Source organism: Pteronotus mesoamericanus, unplaced genomic scaffold (assembly GCF_021234165.1).
Source record: "Pteronotus mesoamericanus isolate MK-2021 breed Mesoamerican mustached bat unplaced genomic scaffold, CSHL_Meso_final contig_246, whole genome shotgun sequence".
NCBI classification, from domain to species: Eukaryota; Metazoa; Chordata; class Mammalia; order Chiroptera; family Mormoopidae; genus Pteronotus; species Pteronotus mesoamericanus.
The window spans coordinates 1,713,850-1,741,646 of NW_026555104.1; the positions used below are offsets into that span (position 1 = coordinate 1,713,850).

Genomic DNA, 27,797 nt, shown 5'->3' on the forward strand with positions numbered 1-27,797 from the left:
TGGGGGCAGACACCTCACTGGGGAGCGCAGGCTGCAGGTGGTCGCCTTGGTCGGCAGGGGATGTGCTGCTTCTGCCTGCAGAGCCGAGCAGGGCAGGCTGGGGCTTGGGTGCGGCTGCGCCCGGCAAGGGCTCCAGCGGAGGCCAGTCCTACCGCCCATCCCACAGAATCTTCTCTCCTGCTGTCATGTAGCTTATTCTTCTGACCACCTGCTGTGTGACAGCCACAGCACATCTCACTTTTCCTAAAAAGCCTCCCTTGTATGTGGCCGAGTTTAGGCCAATGAGATTTTCGTAACTAAAACAAATGTGTGGCTTCTGCTCAGGGCTGTGACTCGTACACCTCCAGGGGGCCCCACTTGCTTGGCACTCACTATGGGTACATACTCTGCAATGCCACAGTGCCCCTGAGGTGAGCAGGGCACAGGCCCTGCTGCTGGGTAACCAACTGGTAACTCAGAGCGTGACCCCTTGGGGCCACTGCTCAGGACGAGCTACATAATTTGGGGTCTCAGAGCAGAATGAAAATGCGGGGGCCCTTATTGGACAGCCGAGCACTAAACCTGATGCGCAGGTATCTTCTAAGCTGGGTCCTGTATGACTACATCGGTCATACGCGCGTGAGGTTGGCTGAAGGAGGGTGACTGGTGTACTCTGCTGACAGTGACAGAGACACAAGGGAGACTTGCCCAGCCTCCCTGGTGATGCTCAGAATAGCAGCAGGAACACCACAGGCCAGGGGCTGAGGCGCAGGTAATCCAAGCTGCAGGCCTAAGAGAACCTTTCTCCAAAGAAAAACTCAAGCGAATGCTCCCCAGGAATCTTCTTCATGTGAGGCAGCGAGAAGATCCTTCTCACTGGAAGGCCATGAGGTCAATGCGGCCAGAGCCTTTCTTTCCCCTCTAACGTGAAAGGCAGGATTGCTGGGGGGCATTCGGTGTGGGGCTCTGGCCCCTGACACCTGCCTAGCTGTCCCATGGCGTGGGAGCCAGCTTTGCTCAGGTGAGTCTCCCTACTTCAGAAAAAGTGCTGACTTCTGAAACGGATACTGCTGGGTTAGGATCAGGCCTGGGCCACTGCAGGTCAAAGGAAGGTTTTTTTTTTTTTTTTTTTGTAACCACGATGCAACTTCTGTATCCCCATGAGGGCAGGATACGTGGCTCCTGACAGACCCAGAGAGCACTCCTCAGAACGTTAATCCTACAGGGTATTTCCGGGTTGAAGTTTGCACCTTGTGTCCCTTTCCAGAGGTTTGCACTAATACTTAACATTTTAAAGGCCCTGAGAAGTTCTGCAGTAAAGAGAGCTGTTTAACCCAGCGTGAATCATTAAAGGGTGGGGTTGGGAGGGTCTTTAGAAGCCCCTTAGGCTCACCTGTTGCAATAAGATTCTTGAGCTATAACAAAAGCCCCAAGACCGCGTGTCCCTGTGGCAGAGCCTCGGGGTGTCACCTTGGGTCCCATTCCTGTGTGGCCCCAAGGACTGGGGCTTCTTCTAGGGAGGACACAGGCCGCAGCTCCCGCAGTTCTGTTATCACCCCTGTGAGTCTACACTGCCCGACACGGAAGACTGGCCAGCGTTTGGGAGCCAGCAGCACGGATGGCGACAGCAGCAGCACATTCACTGCCCGGCGCTGCCTTCCGTGAGCCAGGCACGCGGCGGCGTGGCCCGTGGGCATCCCTCCCTGACTCCCCCGAACACCCCCACTTGGCACAGGTGCTGTTAATGCCATTGCACAGTGGGGGTCACTGAGGTTCTGTTGAGTGCTCTGGCCAGGGTGTTCAAGAGCCAGGGTGCAAGCCCAGGCACCCTGACTTCGGAGCTTGGGCTCTAGCCAGTCTGAGCAATGCCACCTCCCACGCGCGTCCCGCTGGTTAAACCGTGTTGATGCCCTCTGGCGCTGCAGCTGTAGGATTGAGGGGGAGGTGCTCAGCTGCTGGCACACCCGGCACAGAAAGAGGACTCAACTGCTGGGGGAGACTGTTCCGGTAAACTTTAAAAAGGCTGATTTACATTCTGCACAATGGGGAGTGGTGAGTTCTGAAAATAAAGGGTGGCAGTCGCTGTGGCCTGGAGTTTCAGGTCACTGTGAAGAGAGTGACTGCCTTTAGACTACAGAGACCTGGCATGACTCCCCAGCCTGAATTCAGACTGTTTATCTCCTGCTTAGGCCACACGTCCACTACACGGCGGCAGAGGTCGCCCAGTTTCCCACGCCAGTGGAGTGGCACCATCCTGGTCTCGCTGCTGCGGAGCTGGAACAGGTGCTCTGCGGTGTCTCGCTGGAGCACTCAAATACTCCACCCGGGAGCACATCCGCCCAGACCTCGTTGGTCTGCACTAGTCCCGTCCCCCAGCCCATCACGAGCAAGCCAGGGGGTACAATCCTCCATGTTCCAGAAGGGAGGAAGACCCCAATACCTGCGAAAGAGCAGCAGTGACTACCACAGTTGCAAAAACTCCCTGGAGCTCTGTTTTCAATGGAAATGATGTTTTCTCGCAGGGAGGGGAAGTCCATGAAAGTAGCATCCACATCCCTCTTACCTCAACATGGTCCTTATTTTTCTGTGGACCCCATGGCTTTGCATATTATTTTCAAATGGTGATGCATAATTTGGAGTCCTTTGTTTTTCACTCACTGTTGCGAACACATTTTCTCTGCAGCTACCAGTGTTCCCAGTCAGATTAGTGCCGCTGGGGAGGTACGTCATCCTAGACTGACTCATTTGTCCAAGGCGCATCTATAATTGCTTCCAGCACTAACAAATGCTACTATAAACATCTCTGTGTGTCATTTGTTTCTTCTCTGAATTACTTCCTAGAATAATTTCCCAGGTGTGAGATTAAGCAGACAAAGGACGTGAACATTTTTATGGCTCTCCTCCAGTCTCTCGTGGTCGCCCCTAGAACGTTCTTACAGGTAATTGTTTGCTCTCAGGCCTTGGTGTTGAAGGCAGGTCAATGCTGAAAAGTTATAATCACATTCATTTTTCTTCCCAGACATGCTAGCTACGGAGCTTGGGGACAACCGGGGGCAATGTCTTGGCAAGGTACTTAGGACATGACCGTTCTGGACTGCTTCGCTCCCCTCTTCCCCCCACTCCCATGATTATTTTTTAAATTTCTACAAATCTGGACTCAGTGTTTCAAGCTAAGCTAAAATCTTGGCTTGGGGGTGCCCTCCTTGGCAATACGTAACTTGTGAATTTTAAATAGACAAATGAGGGATGAATTTTAAACAGACAAATGAAGGATGCAGGAATCATTCCAAAATGATTCCAAAGTCACTTATTAGGAGGTGGTCGCCAGGCCCCTGCCATGATCATGTGATGATGGGGTGGGGGGCGTGGGAGAGAACTCAAGGACATTCAGGCTGATGTTCTGGGATAAAGGACCCATTACTGATTCACCAGGAATAAAGACAAAGCATTAATAATCCTGGCAGAAAGGGATACAAGAGGAGAGGGCTGGTCCCTTTATGGTGAATACCCCTGAACGCTTCGAGCAGCAATACGCCCGTTAGAGCGCTGGGTAAACACTGTTTATCCCTCCAAGTAATCGTATTTGTACTGCAATCCAGGAACTGAAGGCAGACCCAGGCTGTTTATACTTAGCTGCCCCTGCTGGCTGCTCACAATAAATAAAGCAAGCAAGAAGAAACTGGCAATAAACTTTTTCTGCTCATCTTCAGCTCCCTTGATTGAAGAGGACAAATTGAGAATACAACCCCACCAGTAACTGTATAATTAATTTTACTTTTCAATAACAGTATCTATTCCTCCACAGGGTCTCTGATGTTCCTGCAGCTTTGGGGGGTGGGGCGTGGTGTGGGCGATACATGTGGAGCCTTTAGTATCCTTTTTGGACTGAGTCATAGCCCAGGAATATGTTCAAATTTGCATCAAATCAGAGAGGAGAGCTAAGAAGAGGGTCTGACATGGAGACACCGAATGGTGGCAGGCACAGGGAAGACTGGGAGGAACAGTGGCTATGTCTGCTGTTGAATCCAGGCGTGGTATTTAGAGTCTCAGCATTTTCAACAGAGATGATGAACGCTTCCAGAAACCATATAAGGCAAGTTCATTAACCCAGAGAAATGGGATAAGAAATAATCAAAACGTGCCAGAATGTCTATGGAACCAGTGGGTGTGGGAGGGCCCGGGGCTCCCCTTGGGGGTGTGAGGAAGGGCCTGTCTGCAAATGAGGCAGGACTTCAAAATGCCCCCCGGAGGGGCCGCCCTGAGGGAGAGCGGCATTCCCTGAGCTCTCTGCTGCCTGCAGGGCGCAGATGCAGGGAGGCTTGGAGAAGAAGGAAGAACGGTGGAGGGGACTTCCCTGCAGGCCTGGGTTCTGAAGTTCTAGTCTCCTGCTGGCCAAGAAAGGGACAGCTCATTTTATCTCTTGTAAAGTGTCCTTGGAAACACATCCTATTTCCACCGAACCAATTTTGTTTGTTGGCCTATGCAAATGTGCCTCTTCATGAAAGCAGGGTTTGTTTTCTGGACTCAAGAGTCAGAGCATGTAAGTGGGATCACAGAGGGGAACTCAGCTTTCTGTGCTTTCAGGAACAGCATGGCTCCCGAGGGCCGGTAATTCAGTCAAATTTTATCGTCAAAAAGAGGGGAAATCAACTTAGGGAGCCAGCAACTTGTGTTTTGCCAGCTGTTGCTTCTCTGACAGTTGTTCTGTGCAACCTGCTTTTTCATGTTTACAAACAGAGGTATTTGGCCTACAATAAACATTGTATCAGGGACAAAAAAACTAAACAATACACATACCACTTTTTTAAATATCAATCCCATCTTAACATCACTGAGAAATAATGACCAAATGTAGTCTAGTACCTTATCTCTTTTAATATCTAAAAGACTACTTTAGTATCTAAACGATGTAAGATACAATGAAAGAGACACATCACCAATGGCTCCCAGCCTGGAGCAAAAGCCAATGGTCTTGCATCTGTCTCCACACACACGTGACCTGGTGCTCCCCCTGGTTTCTGACCTCAGGCCTCCGCCTCCAACTCCAGCCAACTGCTCCCTCTCTAGCCTCCCTGCTCTGCACCACTCACACTAGTGACATCCCTCCTGTTGCTTAAATGTGGCAGCATAGTCCCACCCCAGGGCATTTGCACCTGCTGTTCCCTTTGCCTGGAATGCTTTCCCCCCAGATATGCACACAGATGTTCACTCATTTCCTTCTCATCTTAACTTTACTTGTGCACAAGGCCCTCCTGGGCCATCCTAGCTAAAAGTTCAACCCTTCTCCAACACTATACCTTCTTTTTCTTCTTTGTTACTTTTCTTCTTAGCTTTTTAACTATTATACACTTCCTTAATTTGTCTACTGTCTTTTTTAGACCACAAGCTTTATGAAGGTACAGATGTTTGGTCATAGCTTTTACCATCGTGAGCATGCATTCAATAAGTACGTATTGAATGAATAAATGAGTGAGTCAATGGTTGTCATTTATCAGAAAGAGTAACTTTTTTCAGAGACAAAGGTTCAGAGATTTTTTAGGGGGGGATGTAGCTCTGATACTCAACACAAGCATTTCTTTCTAGTCTCCCCACTCAGGCTCTTAGCTATGGGGGTGCTGGCAACTATAAAAAGTGGCCACAGCAGAATCGTTTTGAGGTGTAATAGCAGAGACCAGGCAGATGCTCACCAAACCCCCTTCCCCTTGCCGAGCTCACGGGTATGCTGCCTCCAGCCCCCTTCCCCACTCCCGTGGGGCCACGTGGTCAGTGCAGTGCAGGCAGGCATCATACATGCCACCTCCAGACCAGGCCCTTAGGGCACACGTGTGGCTGTCCTCCTGCTCTCTCCTCATTGGCCAGTTGAGTAATGAGGAGTCAGTGGAGGAGTTCGAGGTCCTAAAAGGTGGAGCCAATGGATGGAAGAAGCCTGGGTCCTTGAATGACCATGTGGGGCCATGCTCTCCTCCCCCACCACGTAGGCCTGCACCAAGAATGTGAAATAAACCTGTGTACTGTGTTCAGCCACTGAGATTTTGAGGTGGCTTGTTAAAACAGCTAGTGTGACTTTCTCCAGTGGTCATTATATTAGCCGGGGCCATGTTAGCCAGTAACGCACTTGGTTATCGGATATATGACATTCCTGAGAGAAGCCAAATTTGCCTTTTTTTACCTGGAAGTTCAGCCTCATTGCACTTTAGTAAAAGCCATAATGAACAGCCAATCGTGAGAAAAGAAGAGATGGGAGAAGCTGTTAAAACACTTCTTCAACAATGGTGCTTATATACATGGGCAGCACCGGGCGACTTTCTGCAGACAAACTTGCAGGGAACTTAACCCCAGTTTTGAGACACTGAGGATCCCTGTTATCATCAACGTGCTGAGGGCTTCTGAGTATAATGTGAAAGCTGTACACTGTCTGTCCTCTAGGATGTACCTGTCAGTGTAGGTTTCTGTGACTGGAAGCTAAATCCCAGTCATACTGAAGAGAACCCATTCGCAGTCTAGGGGAGCTTCTCCTTCCTTCCCTTATGTCAAGGAAGCCAGACCAGTGCCAGCCACACTGCACAGCCTGGTCCTGCTGTTACGGCCCCATTAGAGCAGAAGCATTCATATTGGAAAGCAATAAACGAGCATGAAAACACAATGAAACATTACCTGTCCGGCCAGCATTTCATATAAAAGGACGCCATAGGCCCACCAGTCCACGGATTTCCCGTACGGCTGATAAGCAATGATCTGTGTGAAAACAAATACATCAACTACAGTTAGTGGCAAATCGAAAAGCCTGTGTTAGAACAGGTATATGTCAAGCATGTAGGCATTTACACAGTTTGCAAATTGGGGGGAGTGATAGTATCTCTCTTTGATTTTTATACCAAGGGTGGAGCACCCCTCAAATCAGGCACCCCAAGAACTGTTGGCCCATGATTCACTGCCCAAAACCTGTTTGAACTTGTTTTCTACATTCCCCAAGATACCACTGCGCTGTCTGAAGGTAGACTTAATGATCCTCATTGGAGAGAAATATTTGGACACTGAGGTGGACTTAATTTTTGGAAAACGCAGAGGTCGTTCAAAGCTAGGGTCTGATAAATAAGATAATCAAACTATGTAACAGAATTCCTCTAAAAGTGATAAAGAAGATGATGAAGATCACAATAATAATAACAAATAGAAGGAGGAGGAGGAATGACTAACGTAAAAATTCTAGTTCTCTTGTGTTGCACACAGAGGCACAACAGCTGTTGGAGGGCTAAAATTTCAAAATGCTTTAAACGAGACAAAGTATAATAATCAAGTGTAATATTCAGACTTGTCTGATCTTGAGTCTAACCAACTGTAAAAAAGAAATTGGGAAAATTTAAATATGGCCTTGATATCAGGTGATATTACGGAATTACTGTTGATATTATTAGGCAGGACAAATGGTGTCCTTTTCAGTCAGAGATGAGCGTATTTTTGAGTGAAATATGTAAGAGGTGAAATATTTATGGGTAAAATGAAATCTTAGATTTGTTTTAAATACTTCAGTAAAATAGAGAGGGGGAAGAAGAGATGAAAAGAGTTGGCAAAACACAGGCAACCTTTGAGGCCGGGTGCTGGGCTAATGGGGTCCTTCCCTTTCCTCTGCCCTCTGCCTTTGTGGCCACCACAACTCCTGGAATCATCCTGCAACCTCCCTCTGAGGAGGGCACAACGCTGACTTGAATGGCTAGGTGCGGCTGGCTTATTAAAACATTAGCTTCGTCGCTTCGCAGGCCGGCTGTGTACGTCAAACACGCACTTCCCTGGCCTGTGGATCACACCACAGGATTCGATGTGAAGACAGACTCACGGGGACTCAGCATGACCACTCTGCCATTCTGCATATGAATTTGACTTTGAAATGTAGGATATTTTTTTCCTAATTGGCCCACTATGTCTAATTAAATGTCCTGGGACATAATCAAACTTCCTGCTGGTCTGCCCAACTCTGTTCTTCTAATGAACCACTAGTATTTCTCCCTGTGGGATGGGAGGCGCAGGCTCACTTCAGTGTGGGCGACGACAAGGGTACAGATTTGGATTCGGTGGCTCTATGGCTCATTTCCTTGACAAGAAAAGGATAAACAAAGGAAGCCTTCGTTTCTTTTTAAAATTACATTTGTTCTTTTCTGGGAACTTGGAAAACACGCACGCAAACCACCAAAAAAAAAAAAAAACCCTATGAAAATGAGTCTCTGATCTATTACCTAATGACTCTAGTTCCCAGACAGGAAATCACTGGATCAAAGCCTGTCTTGGCCATGCAGAACCACCACAAAAACTGTCTTTGGGAAAATAAAAGTGCACCTGCTGAGCACTTACCACCCGTCCGATGCTCTCCACACTTTGTATAATCGAATGAGACAGAAATGATCACTGTTGCCATTTTACAGGAGAGAAAACTGGGGTGTAAGAAGTTTGGGAGCCTTGCCTGAAGCGCATCTGTTAATAGGTGGTGCCCTGAATATTGATGTATTTGTTTTAAAAATACGATTTATGGCTTTCAAATACATGTAATCACTCCTACTGGGGTTCATAAAATGTTAATCAAAGGGCTTTGAGGATTAAAGAGATTTGAAGGCATTGCTTCAGTTCAGTAACTCTATTTCAAAAGCACACAAATTAAACTTGTTCTTGTAACTGTATTAAAAGCATCCCTGCGATCTGCTTTCAACAATCAGTGTTTGAGTCAGTCGGTTTTTAATGCGCGCACGGCCGAGACGCCACACTGCTGGGTGAATCATGGCGCCGAGGACCGGTGGGGGCCCACCTTAGTTCACACCCAGTATTCCACCAATGCCCACGCGGTCCGGCCCACCAGCCCCCTCTGTGGGGTGGTGGGAAATGCCACCCGAGTTTGGAAAGCTGTAGGAGTCTAGGGTATAGAAACCCTGTTCCTGGCCAGGATGATTCACAGATCCTAAAAGCCAGGGCCATGTGCAGTGTTTTGTTTTGTTTTGTTTTCTGACTTGGTCAACTTTGGCCCAACTTGCTTTTCATTTTCAATTCCCACAGCATTAAACTCCACGACTCCTGCTGCTACCCCCCTCCCCCTCCCCCACGGCCTCCAAGAGCAGAATGCCAGGTGCCAAAGGCTCCTTCTTCTTGGCGACAGCACTTGTCAGCCTCGAGAGCCCGCCAGCTCAGCCGCTGGGCCGAGGACACAAAGTCACAGATCCCAGCAGCACCTGGTAACAACAGGGCGGGACTCTGGGTTTAGCGGGAGCATTTCCCCCGGGAGAAGTCCATTGTCTGTCACCATGGCTCGTGTGCTGGAGAAAGTGGGACAGTCTGAAGATCGAAGTCACACATCTGGAGGGGGCGCAAACTTACCAACGCAAACTCACTTTTAGAACAAAGCATACGTTCCCCTCAATGACCAGCTGCTATTAATAAATATCGCTCATTACCCAGCTCTCGCTGCAGCAGGGAAGCAGTGTTCAAGAGTCCCAGCTGAAGAGAAATACCGAGATACCCATGATTTAGGAAGTTGGTTACATTGTTCCTTGTAAGCTGTGGCTATTGAGCATTTTGTGGCTTGTGTGCACTGGGGTGTATACTAGGTACAGATCGCGCATCAGGTCCTAAAGACGTAGGTACCAAAAAAGGCAAAATACCTCATTAATAAGGTTTTATTCTGGATATGTTGGGTGAAAATATATTCAAATTCATTTCACCTGTTTCTCTTTTAACTTTTTAAAATACGGCTGCCAAGTGCAGTTGGCTTGCATTCATTTCTGTTGGACATGTGGGCCTAGGCCCTCTCGCTGGCTCCAGTTGGCCTGGGGGGCCAGCCCTGGGCTGGGGACCAGGCCCAGAGGCCACAGAATGGATGGTGAGGCCCCCTTTGGTGTGTCCCCATTGGAGCAGATGCCTCTGGCACTTGTGGGCCAATGGAGGCTTCTAGCCAAGCCCGGGGGTGGGGCAGGGGCACTGCCGGACATCCCGAGACCTCAGGCGAGGGGCTGCGATGGTTTCTCACAGCAGAGGACTCAGAAAAGGAGAGGCTGACTTGGCAAGAGGGGCTCGAGTTGGCAGACCTCCTGTAGCACATGGGAGGCTGAACTTCAGCTTCAAAGAGAGATGCCCAGCAGGGCCACCATCATTCAGTTTCACTGCTATTTGTCATTATTATTATACTTACATGAGCTCATTGCTTGGGGGGGTGTGTCAGGATGTTATAAATGGGTGCCTGTCTTATAAAAGTGAGCTACGAAAAAGAGCTTTCTGCAGCCTGGGCACAGAGCCAGGAATGAAGGGCCAGGGGCAGCCTCTCATCGCTTCCAGGCCAAACGCCCACCGCGGCTGGAAGGATGTCTCTCTGAGGCCACCCACCCTTCCATCCTCTGCTGTGGCTACACACTGGAAGGCCTCCCAAAGAGGATGGGGCGTCAGAAGCTTCTGGAAGAAGAGGGCAGTAGGGCCAGGTTTGAGATGCTATGGCAACGGCAGTAATGGCTGTAACCAATGGCCGTTGCCGATGTCACCATTACGACATTTACTGTTTGCCAGGCTTGCTAGCTCTGTTCGCTTATTCAGGCCTCACAAGACCCTGACGAGGTTCACAGCTAGGAAGTGGCAAAGCTGGGATTTGAACCCTGGTGGTCTGGCCTTGGCATCCACACTTTTGACCATTTGGTTTTCATCAGCTCTTGACCCAGTGCAGATCCCTAGGCAGCTGTGGTGGGAACTGGCCTGATTAAGGTGACTTTTGTGAAAAAGAGGGTTCCAGTGCTTAACAGGATCAAAACAGCCAAGATGCCCCCTCCACTCAGGGACTCTGGCTCTGAAGGCTTTGTCTTGAGGGACCCCCATGAGACCGTAACGTGTGTAGGCAGAGCCACACTCCCATTCTTGGGTGCACTTCCTCTGGACCCCGTTCTTCATTTTCATGTTGTATTTACTCACCAAACCTCCAGAGCCTGTTCTAAAATAAATGGGCTGACCACTAAAGCCTATTTCTAGGTGGCCATCACAAAATAATGCTGGCCTTTATGCATAAAACATGCTCACGTCTTTTTACAGTCTCAAGGAAACCAATAATATCTCTTCCTTTTATCAAAAATAACACTGACATATCAAAATAGTGCTGTTTGGAAAGAAAGAAGAGAGGCTTGTTTTATGAGTGTTCTGTCCTGATAGCTGGGACTGGCCCCTCCATTCCCTCCTCCGGGGCCCACATGGCCCCAGGGCCATGTGGCTCCTGGAGCCTTCGCCCTGTTGAATCAAGGCTGCTTCTCTGCCCCCACTCAAGCCCAGACCCTTCCCAGCAGGGGCTGGGCCACCCTCTGGCGCACATGGCATCAGGCCCACACCCAGCACTGCAGACACTCCATCAGGTTGCGTTGGAGAAACTGATGGGTCTGATCCAAGCCCGCTCTGCAGACACCGCCGACCTCCTCAGTGCGCAGCCCAAAGGGCCTGTAGCATGGCTGGCTTGCTAAGGCTGGGAGGCGCCTTAGACACGATGTAGGAAAGTATTTTCAGGGTTCTGAATAGGAGCCTGAGGCTCAGAGGAGCTACGTGGCTCGCTTGAAGGTCGCCGGGCTGGTTAGTGGCAAGGTCTCCTGACCGTGTCCTCTTCCTGCAGCCCCAGGTCTGAACTGGAGTGTGGCAAACCGTGGCGGGGGCTAAGGGTAGAGGGCCCCCAACTCTCAGCCAAGTTGCTCCAAATGCACTAAAATGTGGTATCTTATATCAAGGATCTTAGTATATTACAAGAGAAATATCAGCAATGTTTGGAATCCTTGGACAAAAAGCATTATATAAGTATATAGAAAATTTGCACAAGATGAGAACGCAAAGTTCTCATTTGGAGTCCAAACTATGTATTTTCTATTTAGACAAAAATTGTGGCTCTCTCCAGCACTGGGGAGAACAGAAAAGGACCTTCTCTGATTGTGATAAAATTGCTTGAAATCTATTCATAGCAACCACCTCCTCCCCTTCCCTGGCGGTTCACTTTATGCCACAAGTGGAAAGCCGATGGTGGGATGGCCCAAGTCCTGCTCCCCCAACAGGCACAAAAGTGGTTTGTGACGGTTGCCGCCGGCTTTAACTAACAAGCAATACAAAAGAAAACCAAAGGAGGAAAAGAGTGAAAGAAGGAGGGAGGAAGAGAAAAGCGAAGCTTGACGCCTGTGGATTACAGATCCTATTCCCAGCTCTATTCCAGACTCTTGGTTAGAGGGGAAAGGTCGCACAGGCTGTATTCTTTTTAACTAATATATATATATATTTTTAAAGAGAAGTTTCAGGTTCACAGCAGAACTGAGGGAGAAGTGCAGTGTTCCCCCCTGCCACCTTGTCCTCACACAGATACTCTCCCCTATGACTGATATCCCTCGCCAGAGCGATAGGATAGTTTTAATTGACGAATTTATATTGTCATATCATTATCACCCAACGCCCAGACTTTATATCAGGATTCACTCTTGGTGTTTTATATTTTATGGGTTTTGACAAATGCGTCATGACATGTATCCACCACTGTAGTGTCACACAGAATAGTTTCTCTGGCCATGAAATTCTCTGCCTAATCATCCCTCCCCCTCCCCCCAAAACCCATAGCAACCACTAATCTTTTTACTGTTTCCCTAGATTTGCTTTTTCCAGAATGTCATACGCATTCATTAGAAACGCACGGTATATAGCCTTTTCGGATTGGCTCCTTTCACTTGGTAATATGCACCTAGTTTCCTCCAGGAGTTTTCATGACTTGATAGTTCGTTTCTTTTTAATGCCGGGTAATATTCCATTATATAGATCTATCCCAGTTTATCCATTCACCCACTGAACGGCATCCCGGTTGCTTCCAAGTTTTGGTAACTGTGAACACAGCTGCTGTAAACACCCCCGTGCAGGTTTTTGTGTGGGCACGTTTTCAGTTCACTTGGGCGAACACTTAGCAGAACCACTGCTGGGCTGCACCTCAGAGACCGCGTTCAGCTTTGTCAGGAACTGCCACACTGTCCTCCAAATGACAGTGCCAGCTCTGAAGGAGACACAGGTGAGGCTCTGAATCAAGTGCCAGTCTCTTGCCCTGGCAGGAAGATGTCCCTGACTCTGGAATGTGAACCAGGGAGCTGTGGGACGTGCTTTTTCATGATGCTCCAATGAGGCATTAATGGTACGGAGTTCCATGCAGAGAAAGCATTCCCATTCCAAGTCTTTGTGTAATCTTCCATGTAGGATCTAATCTCTTGGACTAAGCTCTCTAGCTCCTCTGTAACACTTGAGAGTCAAGGAAGGAGTTGGGAAGGAAGGTGACAGTGAAATGACTGGGGCCGGGAAAACACCACCCTAACGGACCCGGGTTACCCAACCTCTTCCACTCAATACCCAACGACTTCTATGATTTCTGGTTACACCAGCGGAATCCAACACCTCTTTAGATTCTCTTTCTTCTCCCAACCTGATATTTTCAAGAACCTCTTTAATGGTGAGAAACACTAAGAATGTGATATTAATAATAACAGAGGCCAAATTTTTATCCATCTACTCCTGAGCACAATCCTCAAAACCCACTGTGGGGTGCCAGCAAGAGCTTCTCTGCTGAGGAGCTCCAATGGACCACTGGCGAAGTCGAGGCATGGCAAGCTCAAATGTGGTGACACCCTGGCTCTGGCCTTCTCTCTTGTGGTGCCCACTCTGTGTACGTAGGAGCTGGGAATGGGACAGGGACATGTAATGTATTACCTCTGAGCCCTCTATTTACTCTTTCTTCCTGTTCTGCTTGATAAGACAGATAATAATATTGACTATGAATATAAAAAAATACTTCTTGGTTTACAACATAATTTCCTTGGTCCAAAGCTGAGACGCCATACTGCCTTAGGACAGGTCACCTCTAATATCTGGGAGTGGGGAAGCCCCTGGTGCATGAGGCCTACACATCAAATGTCTAAATATATGTCACCATTGAGCTAACAGTTAAATAGAGCACGTTTTCTCCTTGACAAATGTACCTTTCCTGTACCAGTCAGCTCAGGCTGCCATAATAGAATACCATAGAATAGGGGGCTTAAACAACAGAAATTGATTTCCTCATAGCCCTTGAGGCTGGAAGTCCAAGATCAAGTGCCAGCAGGGCTGGTTTCTCGTGAGGCTGCTTGGCTGCAGACAGTGGCCTTCTCAGCAGGTCTTACCTGGCCTGTCCAGAGCGTGCATTCCTGGGTTCCCTTCGTCTTCACAAGGACACCAGTCCTACCAGGTTAGGATTCCACCTAATGGTCTCACTTATCTCACTTATCTCCTTAAAGGCTCTATCTCTACATACAATTGCACTGGGGATTAGGGTACAACACATGGATTTTGGGAACATTAATATCCCCCAATTAGCTGGAAGGCCAGGTTTGACTTTAGAATTTATGGGCTCCTTAGATTCCTCTGTGCTAAGTGGAGACCTGGTCCACTCCATTTCTCTTTCCAGTTCTTGCTCATCACATCCATGAAGAACGTTGTGCACCCCAGTCTGCATGTCCAAGCTCTGTCCCACTGACCCCTGTGCACAGCCACCCACTGACCCCTCCGTCAGACACAGAAGTACACACAGGAGTGTCCTAGGAAGGACAGATCTTGGGAGGAAGTCCACACAGGTCCTGGAAGGGAATTCTCGGGCCCTAGGTGGGCATGTCCCTTCGGCCCAAGAGACCCCTAACCTTATAAGGAAGAGCCATGGCCAAGGCGGGCCAGAGGACAGCCCTCTACATTTGGGGATGGCGAGCGACAGCTTGTAGGCCAAATACAGCCTGCCTTCTGCTTGTGTATAGCCTGTGAGCTAAACATGGTTCTCACATTTTTAAAAGTAAAACGAAAAATGTAAAAAAGACTATCATTCTTCTGGCATGAACAGTAATGTACATGAAGGCAAAGCCTAAAATGTTTACTCTGTAGCCCTTTGCAGAAAAAGTGTGCTGATCCCAGCTCTAAAGATAGGCTGGGGCCCTGCTGGCCTGAGTCCTCAGAGCCTTTGGGGACCTCCCCTTCCAGGGTGCTGTGTTGAGGATCCTTTCATTCATTGGTCAACACACAGCAAGTCTGGCTGCCCCCTCAAAGATGGACTGTCTTTGAAGATGGCCGCAGGGCCCCTTCCATCCTGTGTACCCTCTCACAGTGTGACAATGCCACTCGACCCACCAGGATGTGGCATTCACCTCACCTCCCCTGGGACCAGGCTGGCTCTGAGACTTGCTTCCACCTACAGAATGTGGTAGAAGTGATACAGTTAAGTGACGGGTGCAGCTTCATGAAGGGGCTTTGTGGCTTCTGTTTTTGCCCTCTTGGGAGCCAGCCACCATGTCCAGAAGCTCTGGACAACCCACTGAATGATGAGAAGGACAGACCACACAGAAAGACAGACGGTGAGGAGGAGAACCCACCTGCCTTGGCCAGCAGAACCCCGTTCAGATGCCAGCCCTGCTGAGTCCCGCCCCCACCATCCTGGTTCACAGAGTCAAGGTGTTAACAGGGTTGTTTTGAGCCATTCAGTTTTGAGGTAGCGACATAGCAATAGATAACTGAAACAACTGTCAAAGAGTGGATAAAAATTCATGGAGTGCTTCCTCTGAGACAGGCTAAGCTCAATTCCACTATGGCCTGAATCAATCCTCAAAGTTGTACTTTGAGAAAGGTACTATGGTTACCCCATTTTACAGATATCACCCTAAGCTCTTTCAAGAGCACAATAATAGCCTGAGTTCACTACGCAATGATGGAGACAAACAGGAATCAAACAGGGGGTTTCCCTTCAGCACGGACATTGTTTGCATGGGGCTAAAATACAGGTGACCTGAATCGGTCTGGAATCAGATGCATTGTCATCAGCCTTCTAGTGTCTTGTCAAGTGGTTCTCAAACTCAGTCACCACAGCGCCTGTCACTGGTTTCTCCTGGGGTGGCAGGTGACGGGGCTTGTGCAAGGGAAGAGCAAGGCATTGGCTGCCCCTTGGGAATTCTGTTTTCCTCGGGCCTCCTTCACTGAACAGAAAGCTGTTTGAAATGTTCACTTTGCATCCCAAAAGAATAAGTACTTGTCCAGTAAAAGAATGGCTGGGAGTTAGCAATATATTTTGTGCCTGTGAGAGTTTTATTAGCTGACATTAAAGATTTCCCATAACTGGAAGGTCTCACAGTCCAGTGGTTCTTTATAGATATTCTTGGTAATGGAGTGATTAGCGAGACGCTGAGCGGGAATCAGCCACTTTTGGCATTAAGGCGGCGACTTTTACCTGGTGTGTAGCAAGAACTGTTAGAGCATGCAACACTGGAGATGTGGTCAAGGGAATGACCTCTTTCCCCTTAGAGTGTCAAATAAAAAAATGGTAACAGTTAACAACAATAGCTGTCAGTGTGAATGAATCAAAATTATATCTATTTTTTGTTAGATTGGCAAAACATATATTTTTTTGGTGTGCTGTAGAATTTCAGTAATTAGTATGTGGGCGCCATGTGATGAAAAAGGTTGAAAATCGCTGCATCAGGGCAATAGGCCTGCACTACGGGCCGGGCAGCCCAGGATTCCGGCCCTGCCACTTGCTACCTATGAGCTGTAGACAGGTCACCTCTCGACTCTGGCCTCTTTTTCCTCGTCCATAGAACAGGAGTGATTCCACTTCCCCCAGACGACTACTGTCAGCCTTATACACGATAACAGATATCTGCACAGTATGTAGTAGGAAGCCAGTAAATATTGGTAATCTCCCCCTCCAGATACCCCTTTCCTCCTCCCCATCGCCCAGGCAATTTTGCAAAGTAAAACATGAAACAGAATCCAGACACCTCTGACCCATTTCTACAGGATTTACATGAATCCCCAAATGAAGCTCCGATGAATGGAGCCCCAGCGCACTGGGAGTGAAGCGTTACCAGGGCGCCGGCGGGGCTCTGGAGACAAGGAGTGGGCCTGAGAGAGCTGCTCGTTGCACTCCGGGAGGGAGGCATTCTCTGGGTAGCAGCTCCGTCTACGCCTGCAGTTCCCTCATCTCAGGACAAGAGCCACCACAGGGAGAAGCTGATCAGCCCTGGGTCTGAAGCCGAGGACCACTGTGAATTGGGGCCATGGGAAAAATAAGCAAGTCTCTTTGAACCTTGGGTTCATCATCTGGAAAACAGGGCCAATGACGCCACCTTCGCAGAGCTGTCTCAAGGAGTGAACAACATAAAATCAGTGAGGCGCTCTGCCCTGGGTCTAGGCATTTGCCTAGGACACCTAACCCACAAGGAGATGGCTACATCTGGAGGAAGAGCTGAAAGGAGGGGTCAGAAGGAAGCACCGGGTTGCAGTCGTTTCGTGAGCCAAAGTGCTGCAGAGAATGCTGAATGCTCCAGAAGAACAGGCCTGAACAGAGGCTGGGAGGATTGTGAGGCAGTGAAAGAGCTGCAAGCAGATGACAAAATATATGAGCTACTATAACCAAAGTAATTCCTTGAAAAGATCTGAGCAGAGTTACACAATTTAAGGAGGAACCCAAAGGAAAGACAGGCTTTTGCTAGAAAACATTTCTGGGAGGGACAGTGGCTGCTTCATGTTCTGCGATGCTGGAGTCACTGGCCCATGACCCTCGATAGAGGGAAGTTGGCCTCTGCTAGAAAGCAAGCTGCCCTTGGGTTTATCATCCTCCCTCTTTAATCAGTGCTTTCTTTGCTTGTGCCCACGCCGGCTTGTCGTGGGGCAGGCGGTTCAGAGGCGCTGACCCCGGACCAGCCGCACTGCAGCTGATTGGCCTCTCTCTCTATCTCATTTCCCTGTTCTCCGTTTGGCAAGTAATTTGCTGCCTGACCGCCTGGCTGAGTGCATCCTCTGAGTTGTTTTCCCATTTAACTTTCACATCCTCTTTTATTCTCTATCCCTCTCTACAACCCTTTCCCCAATGGCCAGGAAAAGGCTTGGGGATGTCAACACTGGGGGTGCCTTGGTTGTCTAGGGGACCCGGGCTGATGTCCCGGCACCCTTCAAACACTCAGGTTCCCCAGCAGTTGATGAGGTGAGGCATGCAGCCGTCCTTGGCACTCTGTCCCTTGTCATCGGCCTCACCCAGGTGGCAGCCTCGGGGTCACCCTTCCAACACCAGCTTCCAGAACGCCTGACCTCTCAGGTGCAGCCTTCGGTTCTGCTCTGCTGCTGCATCTCCTCTGCCACCGCCACATCTTGGAACTCAGGCTGCAGTCATTTGTCCCAAATACATCTGCCTGCCCAGGCACTGCTGCAGACCCAGGGCAGTGCTCATCAGTGAGCACAAGACAAGGATTCGGAGGTGTGGAGCTTGGATGGAGTGCTAGGGCAGGCTGGAGGTCTGCAGTTTTAAACAGGATTACCAGGAAAGGTGACCTCCCTGACGTGACTCCTGAGCTGAGGCTTGAAGGAGGTGAGGGAGGGAGCCATGTGGATACCTGGGGTAGAAACATCCCAGGTAGACTCCACAACTCCCTGCTCCTTCTGCCTCTGTGCACACCTCCTGGTCCTCTCTTTTCCTCCCATGCCTGAAATGTGGCTCTCCCCAGATGTGACCCTTGACCCCCTCCAGAAGAGAGGTCACAGCTGATGGCCCGTTGGCTGAATCTTACCTGGACACGTTTCTCTTAATGTATGTTAGAGTCAATTTGAACAATTAGGCCAATTTTACATAAAAATATATCTCCGGGCAATGCTGGGCGGGAAGAAGATGCCAAGAGGAGCCCCTGGGATAGGCCTTCAGCTCCCAGCACTTTCAGGAGTTGGCACATCTGCTTATGGCCAGCAGGCTGTGGGCTGGCAGGGGCCCAGATATCTGCCCTCGTGATTTTGGCCATGTTGGAGGTGCCATATGTTCTTGCCAAGGGGGACACTGTCTCATCGTGTCTCTACACATATGTCTCTCATGGGCTGCAGTGGCCTATTTCTAACTTCCTTGTCCCCGGCCTCCTCCTAAGTCCTTTCTGGGTTCCCCTTTCCTGCTGGGCATGCCCAGGCACTTAGTAGGTGCTTGCTGAATTCCTGATTAATTGATGCCACAGGAGGAGAGGGGCTTGAGTGTTGCTGGTTCACCCCTTCGCCTCTGAGGGATCTGCCTGGTATTAATAGCTGGAACACAATCCCAAGTCACTGGCGACATTATAGATGGAAAGGTCTGACCATGACTCAGGCCCCCGACTCCAGTTCAGGTGGATGAATGTCCACCTTGGCTTAAAGGATGTCAAAGAAAAGGCGGTCTATAACATCCTAGTGCTTGCGTTCGACTTCTCGGTCATGCGGGAAGTTCTCTCCTGTTTCTGGAGAGGGGCACGTGTCTGGGAAGACTACACAGGGTCTGGGGTCAGAATGTTTTGGGCCCTGATCCCACCTTTGCCTGTTATCAGCTGTGTGACCTTGGGCAAGTCACCTTAATGCCTGCACATGGAGAAGATGTGACACATGAGAGGATGAGCTCAGAGGGCACGGTACAGAGCACATGGTCACTGCGTCGTGGCCGCTAACATCCCCTAGGGAGCCAGGCTCTGAGGAAGGATTCCATGGGCACATTTTCAAAAAGCTTCCCTCCCATGGCAGCAGGAGGTCCATCAGCCAGAAGAAAACACTTTTCCTGCTGCTTCTCTTTCTTTCAGGAAACAACAGGCAACACTAGTAATCAGGGTCTGAGTCACGGCTGTGGGGAGGTGCCCGATTTGCAACTGGATCTTGTGTGTCCCAAGAACTTTCAGACGGGGGATTAGATCCAGATTAGGACTCTCACTGACCGTCAAGAATTCTTTCTGTGTCAAAGCAAAGAGCCCCCTGAGTGTCAGCTTCAGGAACGATTTCCTGATGAGCGCCCCTGACATGGCTGTCCCTCTCAACCCGAAAATCACACCTGCGGGCGACATTTTCCGCCTCCGCTCACCTTCCCGGTTAAGGAGATGCTATAGTATTAATCCATTTCAAGGTTTTTGAACAAGCAGTTATAAATATGTAAGCCTCCTCTGCTTTGCCTATTAAGGAAAATGCCATCTAAGGTAACTATTTTGCCTCCACCTGACAGGAAGATTTACACGGAGGGCAGGATAACATTAACCTTTGATCAAATTCAGAACCCTTGAACCGAGATGGTTTTTCTCCATACCGCAATTATTCTTACGGCCCGATCTGCCAGGCGCCTGGGCTCTTCCTAGAAGGATGTCAGCAAAAGGTGGGACAGCATCACGCTATTACTGACTGAGTTTCTGAAGCTGTGCAGCTTATTTTTCAAGGGGGGTCAACTGGCACAGATTTCAGATAGATTTTAGTTCCTGCTTTTTTGCATGGTATCACCTCTTTCAAACTGAGGCCGGGGCCCTTGTCTGATATATTTCTGCACCCCTGGTAACACCATGCTTGGTATAATCAAGCATGCACGATGTTCTCCGAACAGGTGAATCATTGAGAGTTTGAGCAGCATTTAGTGTGGTGGCCAGTGCAAAGGTCTGGAGGCAGCCTGAGCCTGGGGTTGATGGCTGATTCTAGCTTTTCCTAGAAATGTGGCCTTGCACTACTACTTTCCTTTCAGGCACCTCCTCTGAAAGAGGGGCCTGATGCTATGTCCCTTACGGGGCTGGTTATGAGCTCTGAGGGAAAGTATATGAGTTCCTGGCACATAATAGATACTCAATAAATGGTAGAGTGCCTCCTTTGCTATTGCTTGCACGGAGGATATAAGGAGAGGAAAGAAGGCTTGCGGAAGCTGAGGGTATTCAGCGCCAGACCATGTTGCCTTGCATCCCTCTCTCTGACGGCGTGTTCCTAGCATCCTCTCCGACAGGTGTTCTCAGGATCCCTCCTTCTGAAAGCTTGTTCCCAGGTTCCTAGCATGGCTTGGCCAATCCCATACTGGTGCCACATTCTCTGGTAACTTCTCAATGGCAATCAACTTCTCAGTTCAAAGGGTCTTCCCAGGCCAACCTAGCCTTTGCTGTCCCCCAAAATGACCATGAAGACAGCAAAGGCCAGGGTCCGTCGGAGGGCCTGTAGCAGACGGCAGCAAGAAGCTCACCATCCAGTGTGGCCAATGAGGCGAGTGAACAGTAATGATGGAAGGACCAATGGGCCTCGGACAGAAAAATACTCCAAGTGACAGACCCTTAGAGAGTAGACCTCATTATCCCCATTTTACAGGTAAGAAAACTGAGGCATGGAATGTTTAGGTAACTCGACCAACGGGTAGAAGCAGTACTCAAACATGATGACTGTAGTTCTAGAAAGCACTCAGATGAAAAAGCCAATCTCAGAAAGTTACTTACTGTACAGTTCCATCATAGAACGTCCTTGAAATCAATGTATAGAATGAAAAATAGATGAATGGTTGCCAGGGGTCAGGGACGGGGTCAGGGAGGGATGTCAGGAGGGAGGTGGGTGTGGTGGTGAAACTGAACTTATCTTCCCTGGGGTGTTGGAAGTGAGAACCTACACATGTGATCAAGTCGCAGAGAACAAAACAAACATACACACAACTGAGTACAAGTTAAAAAAAAAAAAAAAAGGCCCAGAGTTACCAAGATCTGAGATGTGTTAGAAGTCTGCTTAGGTACACTTTAGAAGGTGGTGGGAGGTTATCAAATATAGTCAGACAGATGCTGTCACGGGTACAGTACAAGGATCCTTGTCCCTTCAAGCTGTGACTATGTTCATTTTACTCCATGAAAGGGACGTTTGCAGCTGTGACTAAGTCAAGGATTTTGAGATGGGGAGGTGATCCCGGGTTGCCTGGGTGGGCCCCATGTAATCACCGGGTCCTTATGAGAGGGAGGCTGGAGGGCTGGAGTGAGAAAAGACAGAGGGAGATTATAATGTGCCACACTTCAGGCACAGAGGATGGAGGGAGGCACCTCGCGCGCAGGACTGCAGGCAGCCCCCAGAGGCGGGGCAAGTCCAGGCAGTGGGCTCTGCCCAGAGCTTCCTAAGGGAGTACAGCCCTGCCCACAATTTGACTTTAACCCTGTGAGGCTGATTTTGGACTTCTGACCTCCAGAACGTAAGAGAATACATTTGTATTGTTTTTATCCACTAAGTCTGTGCTTATTTGTTATAGCAGCAATAGGAAACTAATACAATGAGGAACATTTAAAAAAAGACAATAAACTTCAATTATTTGCAAGACTCCATCTATGTGGAACACTGTTATCCCCGGTGATACCAGGTGGCTGAGGTGTTTGTGAACACAGGAAGCTATTTGTTTGAGCAGCAGAGACCTGGTCTTAATGAAGTTCAAGCCACCGTTGGTCCTGAAAATGCTGCCATCCCCTGTCACCAAGCTTCTACACCATCCACTGGGTGTTCCCGGAGCTGGCACAGCTCCCAGTCATTGCCTGTTGAATCCCCATCAGCCTGTAGATGGCTTCATAAGAAACACGGCATTGGTAGGGGGCGGGCGGTGTTTCTACCGTAAGATCTCTCTATTCATGTTTGAAAATAGAACTATTTAAGCTCATACTACAGCTGGAGATACTAATGTGTGAGCTCTTTTGGGAGGAAAACCTCAACATATTACTTATCAAGATGACATAATACCTTTGGCTGTGTAATTCAGAATTTAAGTTTCTAAGTAAATAGCCTATTTCCACACGGTCTAGGAATATAACAAACAAAAAGCTCTTAACAAAGGAATATAAATTAGTTTCCCTTTTGGGACAATGGCTACTACTGAGGGTTTACTAGGTGCCAAGCATTGTATTAGGCACTTTAATCCACTCAGCAATTCCACATGGAGCTTATCATCATTCCCAACTCGCCACTGCAGAAACGGGTGCCGGGAGGTTAAGCATCTTGCCTGAGTTCCCACCCTGCAAATAACAGAGTCAGGACTGAAGTTCACATAGGTCTGTTTTCTAAGCTCGTATTTTCTGCTTCTGCTGAAACTGTACCAACTGCTTCTGAGTGGGGACAACATGCTGAATAAATACCATAAAAGCCATCCACAGCTAACATGAGAGCTCTGCCAGGGGCTGAAGCCTGGCCTGACTTTGAATCCATTACTCTGCAGCATGCTGGAGCCCAGCTGGCAAAGGCTGTTTAATCCACAGGGCTGTGTGTGGGGCGAAGGCTGGCTACACAGTGATCCCAGGGTACAGCCCATTCGATCACGGGCATTAGGAAGCTTCATCAAATAGGATGCAAATCACTCAATGTGCATTATAACAAAGACAAAGCAGTATGGCCTCTCTGTAAACATACAAATCTCAGAACCACCTTGCTTATAACCACACAGATACGTTCTTCCCAGAATAGATGCCACGGTCAAGTCCAGTGTGTCATTTAGAGCACTGATCACTCTGATTCCCCTAAAAAGCCATCACTGGAACCGCCTTCTGACCCAGTTTTTCCACGAAGAACATTTTCACAAGCAAGGTCCCTCCTTCTCTGCCCAGCAAGGGTGTTCCTTAGGTTGTTCTGACCATGACCATAGAGGAGACACATCATTCCAGGCAACCAGCTTACGTGTGCATGTAAGGAAAACAAACATTCCGATAATGAGACATACTGTGTGCCACAAGCAGTCATACTTTCTTTTTCTGTTCTGCTCTGTTTAGTCTAGTTTAGTCCCTTTTGCTGTTACGGCCCCACCCAGCGACTCGCGAATGACTCCTGACCCCACAAGGGAGCTGTGGTTGCAGCTTGAAGGCGCTGGTCTAGAAAACAAGGAGGATGGGGGTCCCTACCTCCGGGGCGATGTAATCTGGGGTCCCACAGAAGGTTCTGGTCGTGACTCCGTCCATCATGTGCTCCTTGCACATCCCGAAGTCAGCAATCTTGATGTGCCCTTCGGAGTCCAGCATGACGTTATCTAACTTCAGGTCCCTGCAAGGAAGTGGTACAGCGTCAGGACCCTTGGCACAGTGTGGCTTGCTCTGGAGCTGGTGAGACACAGGATCTTTGACTAGCTGCCATCTCCATGGCATCTGAACTGCAAGACCCAGGAGAGTCGGGACCAGGAGTTATTATTATTACTCTCTAGAGCCTAAGGTAGTGCCCAGGATACAGGAGGTACTTCATAGACACATGTTGAAGGAAAGACTCAGTGACTGAACTAGCAATGCCCAACCATGGCCCCACACGTGAATGACCAGAGATTCCAGTTTAGCAGGTCTGGGTCACACACATGTCCTTTTTGTCACTCTCCATTTAATACGGGAAGATGTTGCTCTTTCTTTGGCACCAGACTTGCACTAGAGCTGACAACCAGGAGAATTTAATCTAGTTTTCCCCTTGCCCCTCTTCCCCAGTTCCCCATGTGTTTATCCAGCTGAGCATCTCACAGAAATTCAGTTTCTGTCGCTGCCTGACCTCCCTTCCAAATAAAAGGCAGAGCTGGGAGGTGTCAGTGGAGAGAAAAGCATGTTTTCTTGTGGGAACCAGAAATGAGATGACTCTTTCGAGGCCCAGAGATCAGAAGGTGGTTCTGATATCCCAGAGGGTCCCAGCAGGTCGCTGCTGCCTTGGGGGTTATCAAGTCTGTGTCTGGCGTCCCCATCACAGAATTACACGCCCCAGAGACCCAGGGGCCCAGCCACACGCTCTGCTGCAACGGATGGTGGGGGAGCTTCGCTACGTACCTATAAATGATTCCTTTTTTATGAAGAAAGAACAATCCAATGGAAATCTCTGCTGCATAGAATCTGCAAGAGAAACGCTCATCAGGCTTCGCTGGACTTCTGGAGACTTCGTAACCCCATCCCCGCTCTCCCTGCAATTCAGGCGCCAAAGAGGTAACACAATGCAAGACCTGGGACTCGCGGGGGTTAGCACTGCCCCAACTTGTTCTTTCAACCCTTCACCCCGCCCTCTGCCTTTTTATTACTGCAACTTCTCCTACGAACGATACGGCAAATAAAATCAATGAGATGAGTTTATTTCCTGCCCAGAAACAAGCACTTCTTGTCTGGGGCAGGTGGACAGGTAACTTACTGCTTAAGGGAAATTCCTAATACAATCTTTTAAAAAGTGGCTGTTGGACGCCTCTCAGCGAGGACTAGGGCAGAGTACATTTCCATTTTCCTACTCCTGAGCAGAATACATTAGTGTCTGAACACACAATTATTCCCTGGAAGACAGAGTACAGTGTGCGGTGAACTCTTCAGCTGGATTCCTCATCCCCCACCTCGACCCCGAGCGCCAGGATAAACGGCACACTGTGATTTGTACTCGAGTTTACCCTTTTGAATAATTCATAATAAAAAGCAGTCACTGCCATTATTTCAAAATCATTTATAGGTTACTATCTGAAACTCAGTATAAATGTTGAAGGATGTTTCAAAATCTGTATTGTACTTAGGAGTCTTTGAAGTCTGAGAAGCCATAAAACTGCCCGGGTGAACGTCATACCCAGGAGGCTTAGAAGAAGCCCAGTGTCTGCATGAGCAAAGAAAAGCCCTTGATGACAAGGACCAAGCTCTTGTTGGAAGGGTGGGGAGGCACCACCTCTGAGGGCTGGAGGGACAGGGAAGGGATCACAGAGGAAAAAGAAGTGGGGTTCTAAGCAACTTTTACATTATTTTTCATGCTTTCCTATCCTTTAAAAAATAATGCCTTTCTGGCAAGACAAATACAATGAAAGGGGACTGAGCCTTTATGTTACTTTATACCACAAGGAGGCTAGTCTGTCACTTGGTCTTTAGCTCTGTGTCACCCAGCTTTATTTGACAATCTGTGCATGTTAATGCTTTCTGACCGACAACAGGAGAGAGGGGATAAGGGCAGGCATTTCTGGACACTGAAAAGGAAGAAAACAGAAAAAACCCTGCCTTCACATTTTTTCATCTCACTACCAAAGAACCCCTGTCAGCCCCTGGTCATCTTTCCCCAGGACAGGCCCTCTGCACAGATTTATCTTTCCCACTGACTGTGGGCCAGAACCCCAGCCTCTGCACACCTTACTCACCAGGGCGCATGCACTGAGCATCTCGAGGAGGGAAATGAAATCGCTATTTGCTTAGATTTGTTCCTGTTGAGTTTCCTGGGCCTTCCTGGCCCCTGAAAAATGGGATGATTTTTCAGGTACCCAAGTCCTCAGAGCCCCAGCTCTGTCTCCGATGTAACTGACTCACATCGCAGCATCCAAGATGCATCCCAAAGACATCTTCAAACAAAGCTCCCTCTTCTCCCTCCAAACCACCCCCTCCTTGGGGGCTGTCCTCCCAAACCTAACATGGGGCATCACCTGAAGAGGTTTCTCTCTTCTCGCCCCCTGGTCACAGGGTTCTGGTTCTCTTTCTTCACATGGGTCCTCAAAGACACTGACTCCCACAGCTCCACCCTTTCTCCTCTCTGTAGATTTTCACCAGCCACATATTCCCTCCCATCCATCCTTCTCCTCTCGGTCAGAGGGCTGTGTGAAAACTTAGTCTGGTGCTGATCAAGGCCCCTGCGGAGGCTGACACCCCACCCAGCCTTCCTGCTTCTCAGCCAGACACTGCGAGCCTGTCACCCGCAGCCCCTACTCCACTGCCCTCCACATCTCACTCCGTCTTCCTAACCTCTGGGAGGGGCATTCTCTGAGGACAGTCTTCCCTCACTCCCTGTTCTTTGGGGCTTTGAGTGGTGTCTTGTATCACCGCTAAAGTTACGGCAACGCATTTCTATTGTCTGGTGACCTCTCCCTCCAACCCCCCAGGTCACAAGATGAGCTCCGCGAGGGCAGGGGCCGCTCAGTCCTTCCACACACCATGAATGAGTGGCTGGCTCACTCCAGCTCCAGTTTACAGGATGTGGACTAAACCTCTCCTTAGGGAACACTGAGAGGGACCCCAGCAATAAATCTGCCCCCCACCGCAGGTTACCGCGCTCCCCCGGAAGTGGGCTTCCGCCGGAAGTGGAAGTGGGCCAAGCCCACCGCTCAGGTCACCCAGCAGGAGCTGCCCACTGGGACTGCTGCGGGTCTAAACTAAGGGATTTAAACAAACACTCACACTGCTTGTGGCTCCTTAAATTTTCCTACTTGCTGAATGTGGTACATGAGGTCCCCGCCGTTGACGTATTCCATGACGAAGTACAGCCGGTCCTGCGGGCCAAGGTGAGACAGGTGAGCTGAGCTCCTCTGTGGGCGGAGCAGCACCCCTCACTCTCCCAGACCTGAGTCTGCTTTCTTATTAGTAAAATGTGGGCCTCAAGGACCTGTATGCTCAGTGCAGCCCTTCTGTGTGTTTGTTCCCAGGTCGGCCCCCTTCTTCCTGTTACACGAAGGGCCTCAAACGGCCTTCTTGTTTCTCCTACATACATAACACATTTCTAAGCCAGGGACAATGTGAAGGATCCTTCACATGGACCAATTATTTATTTTTAACTGGTGTTTCTGATTTGCAACGTCTAGGAGGCATGCGAGAGTAATACAGTAATGTGTTTAACCGGATGCTTCTGAAAACAAACCTCAGGCTCAATGACATTTCCTGTGGGGGAGGGGACAGTCAATGGAGAGGCTAATCAAATGTTCTTTTGCATCCATAATATGCCCAAATATGGTTTTTGACATCCTCTGACACTGCTATGCTAAGTGTTGGCACCAAGAAGGTCATATAACACAGAACCAAATAAATGTGCATATTTATGAGGACATTATGCTGGGCCAGGTGGGAAGACAGAGGGGGTTCAACAGTGAAATAAGTAACAGCACAGCACACCAAGGCAACAGCTGACCTCTGCTCTCTTGTAGAAAACACCACCATTTCACAGAGGTTATTACACCTTCGAGTGCTGCTCAGGGAGGGGAACAACGATGAGCTGCAGCTAGCAGGCAGGAAATGGCTCTGGGAGCTTCAGTCTCTGGCTTCCCTGTTATGAACTTTAATTTCATCTTTATTTCTCTGCTTTGTAGCTTT

General features: G+C 49.0%; 1 protein-coding gene across 1 annotated transcript in view; it reads right to left on the reverse strand.

The window, feature by feature from the left end:
- PRKCA (protein kinase C alpha) overlaps positions 1-27,797 on the reverse strand; it is a 546,763-nt gene that overhangs the window by 209,034 nt on the left and 309,932 nt on the right. Inside the window, exons 11-14 of the mRNA XM_054573066.1 lie at positions 26,892-26,983; positions 24,540-24,602; positions 23,646-23,784; positions 6,634-6,714 (exon numbers count right to left, since the gene is read on the reverse strand). Coding sequence (XP_054429041.1) covers positions 6,634-6,714; positions 23,646-23,784; positions 24,540-24,602; positions 26,892-26,983 — 375 coding nt within the window. The remainder of the gene's footprint in view (positions 1-6,633; positions 6,715-23,645; positions 23,785-24,539; positions 24,603-26,891; positions 26,984-27,797) is intronic.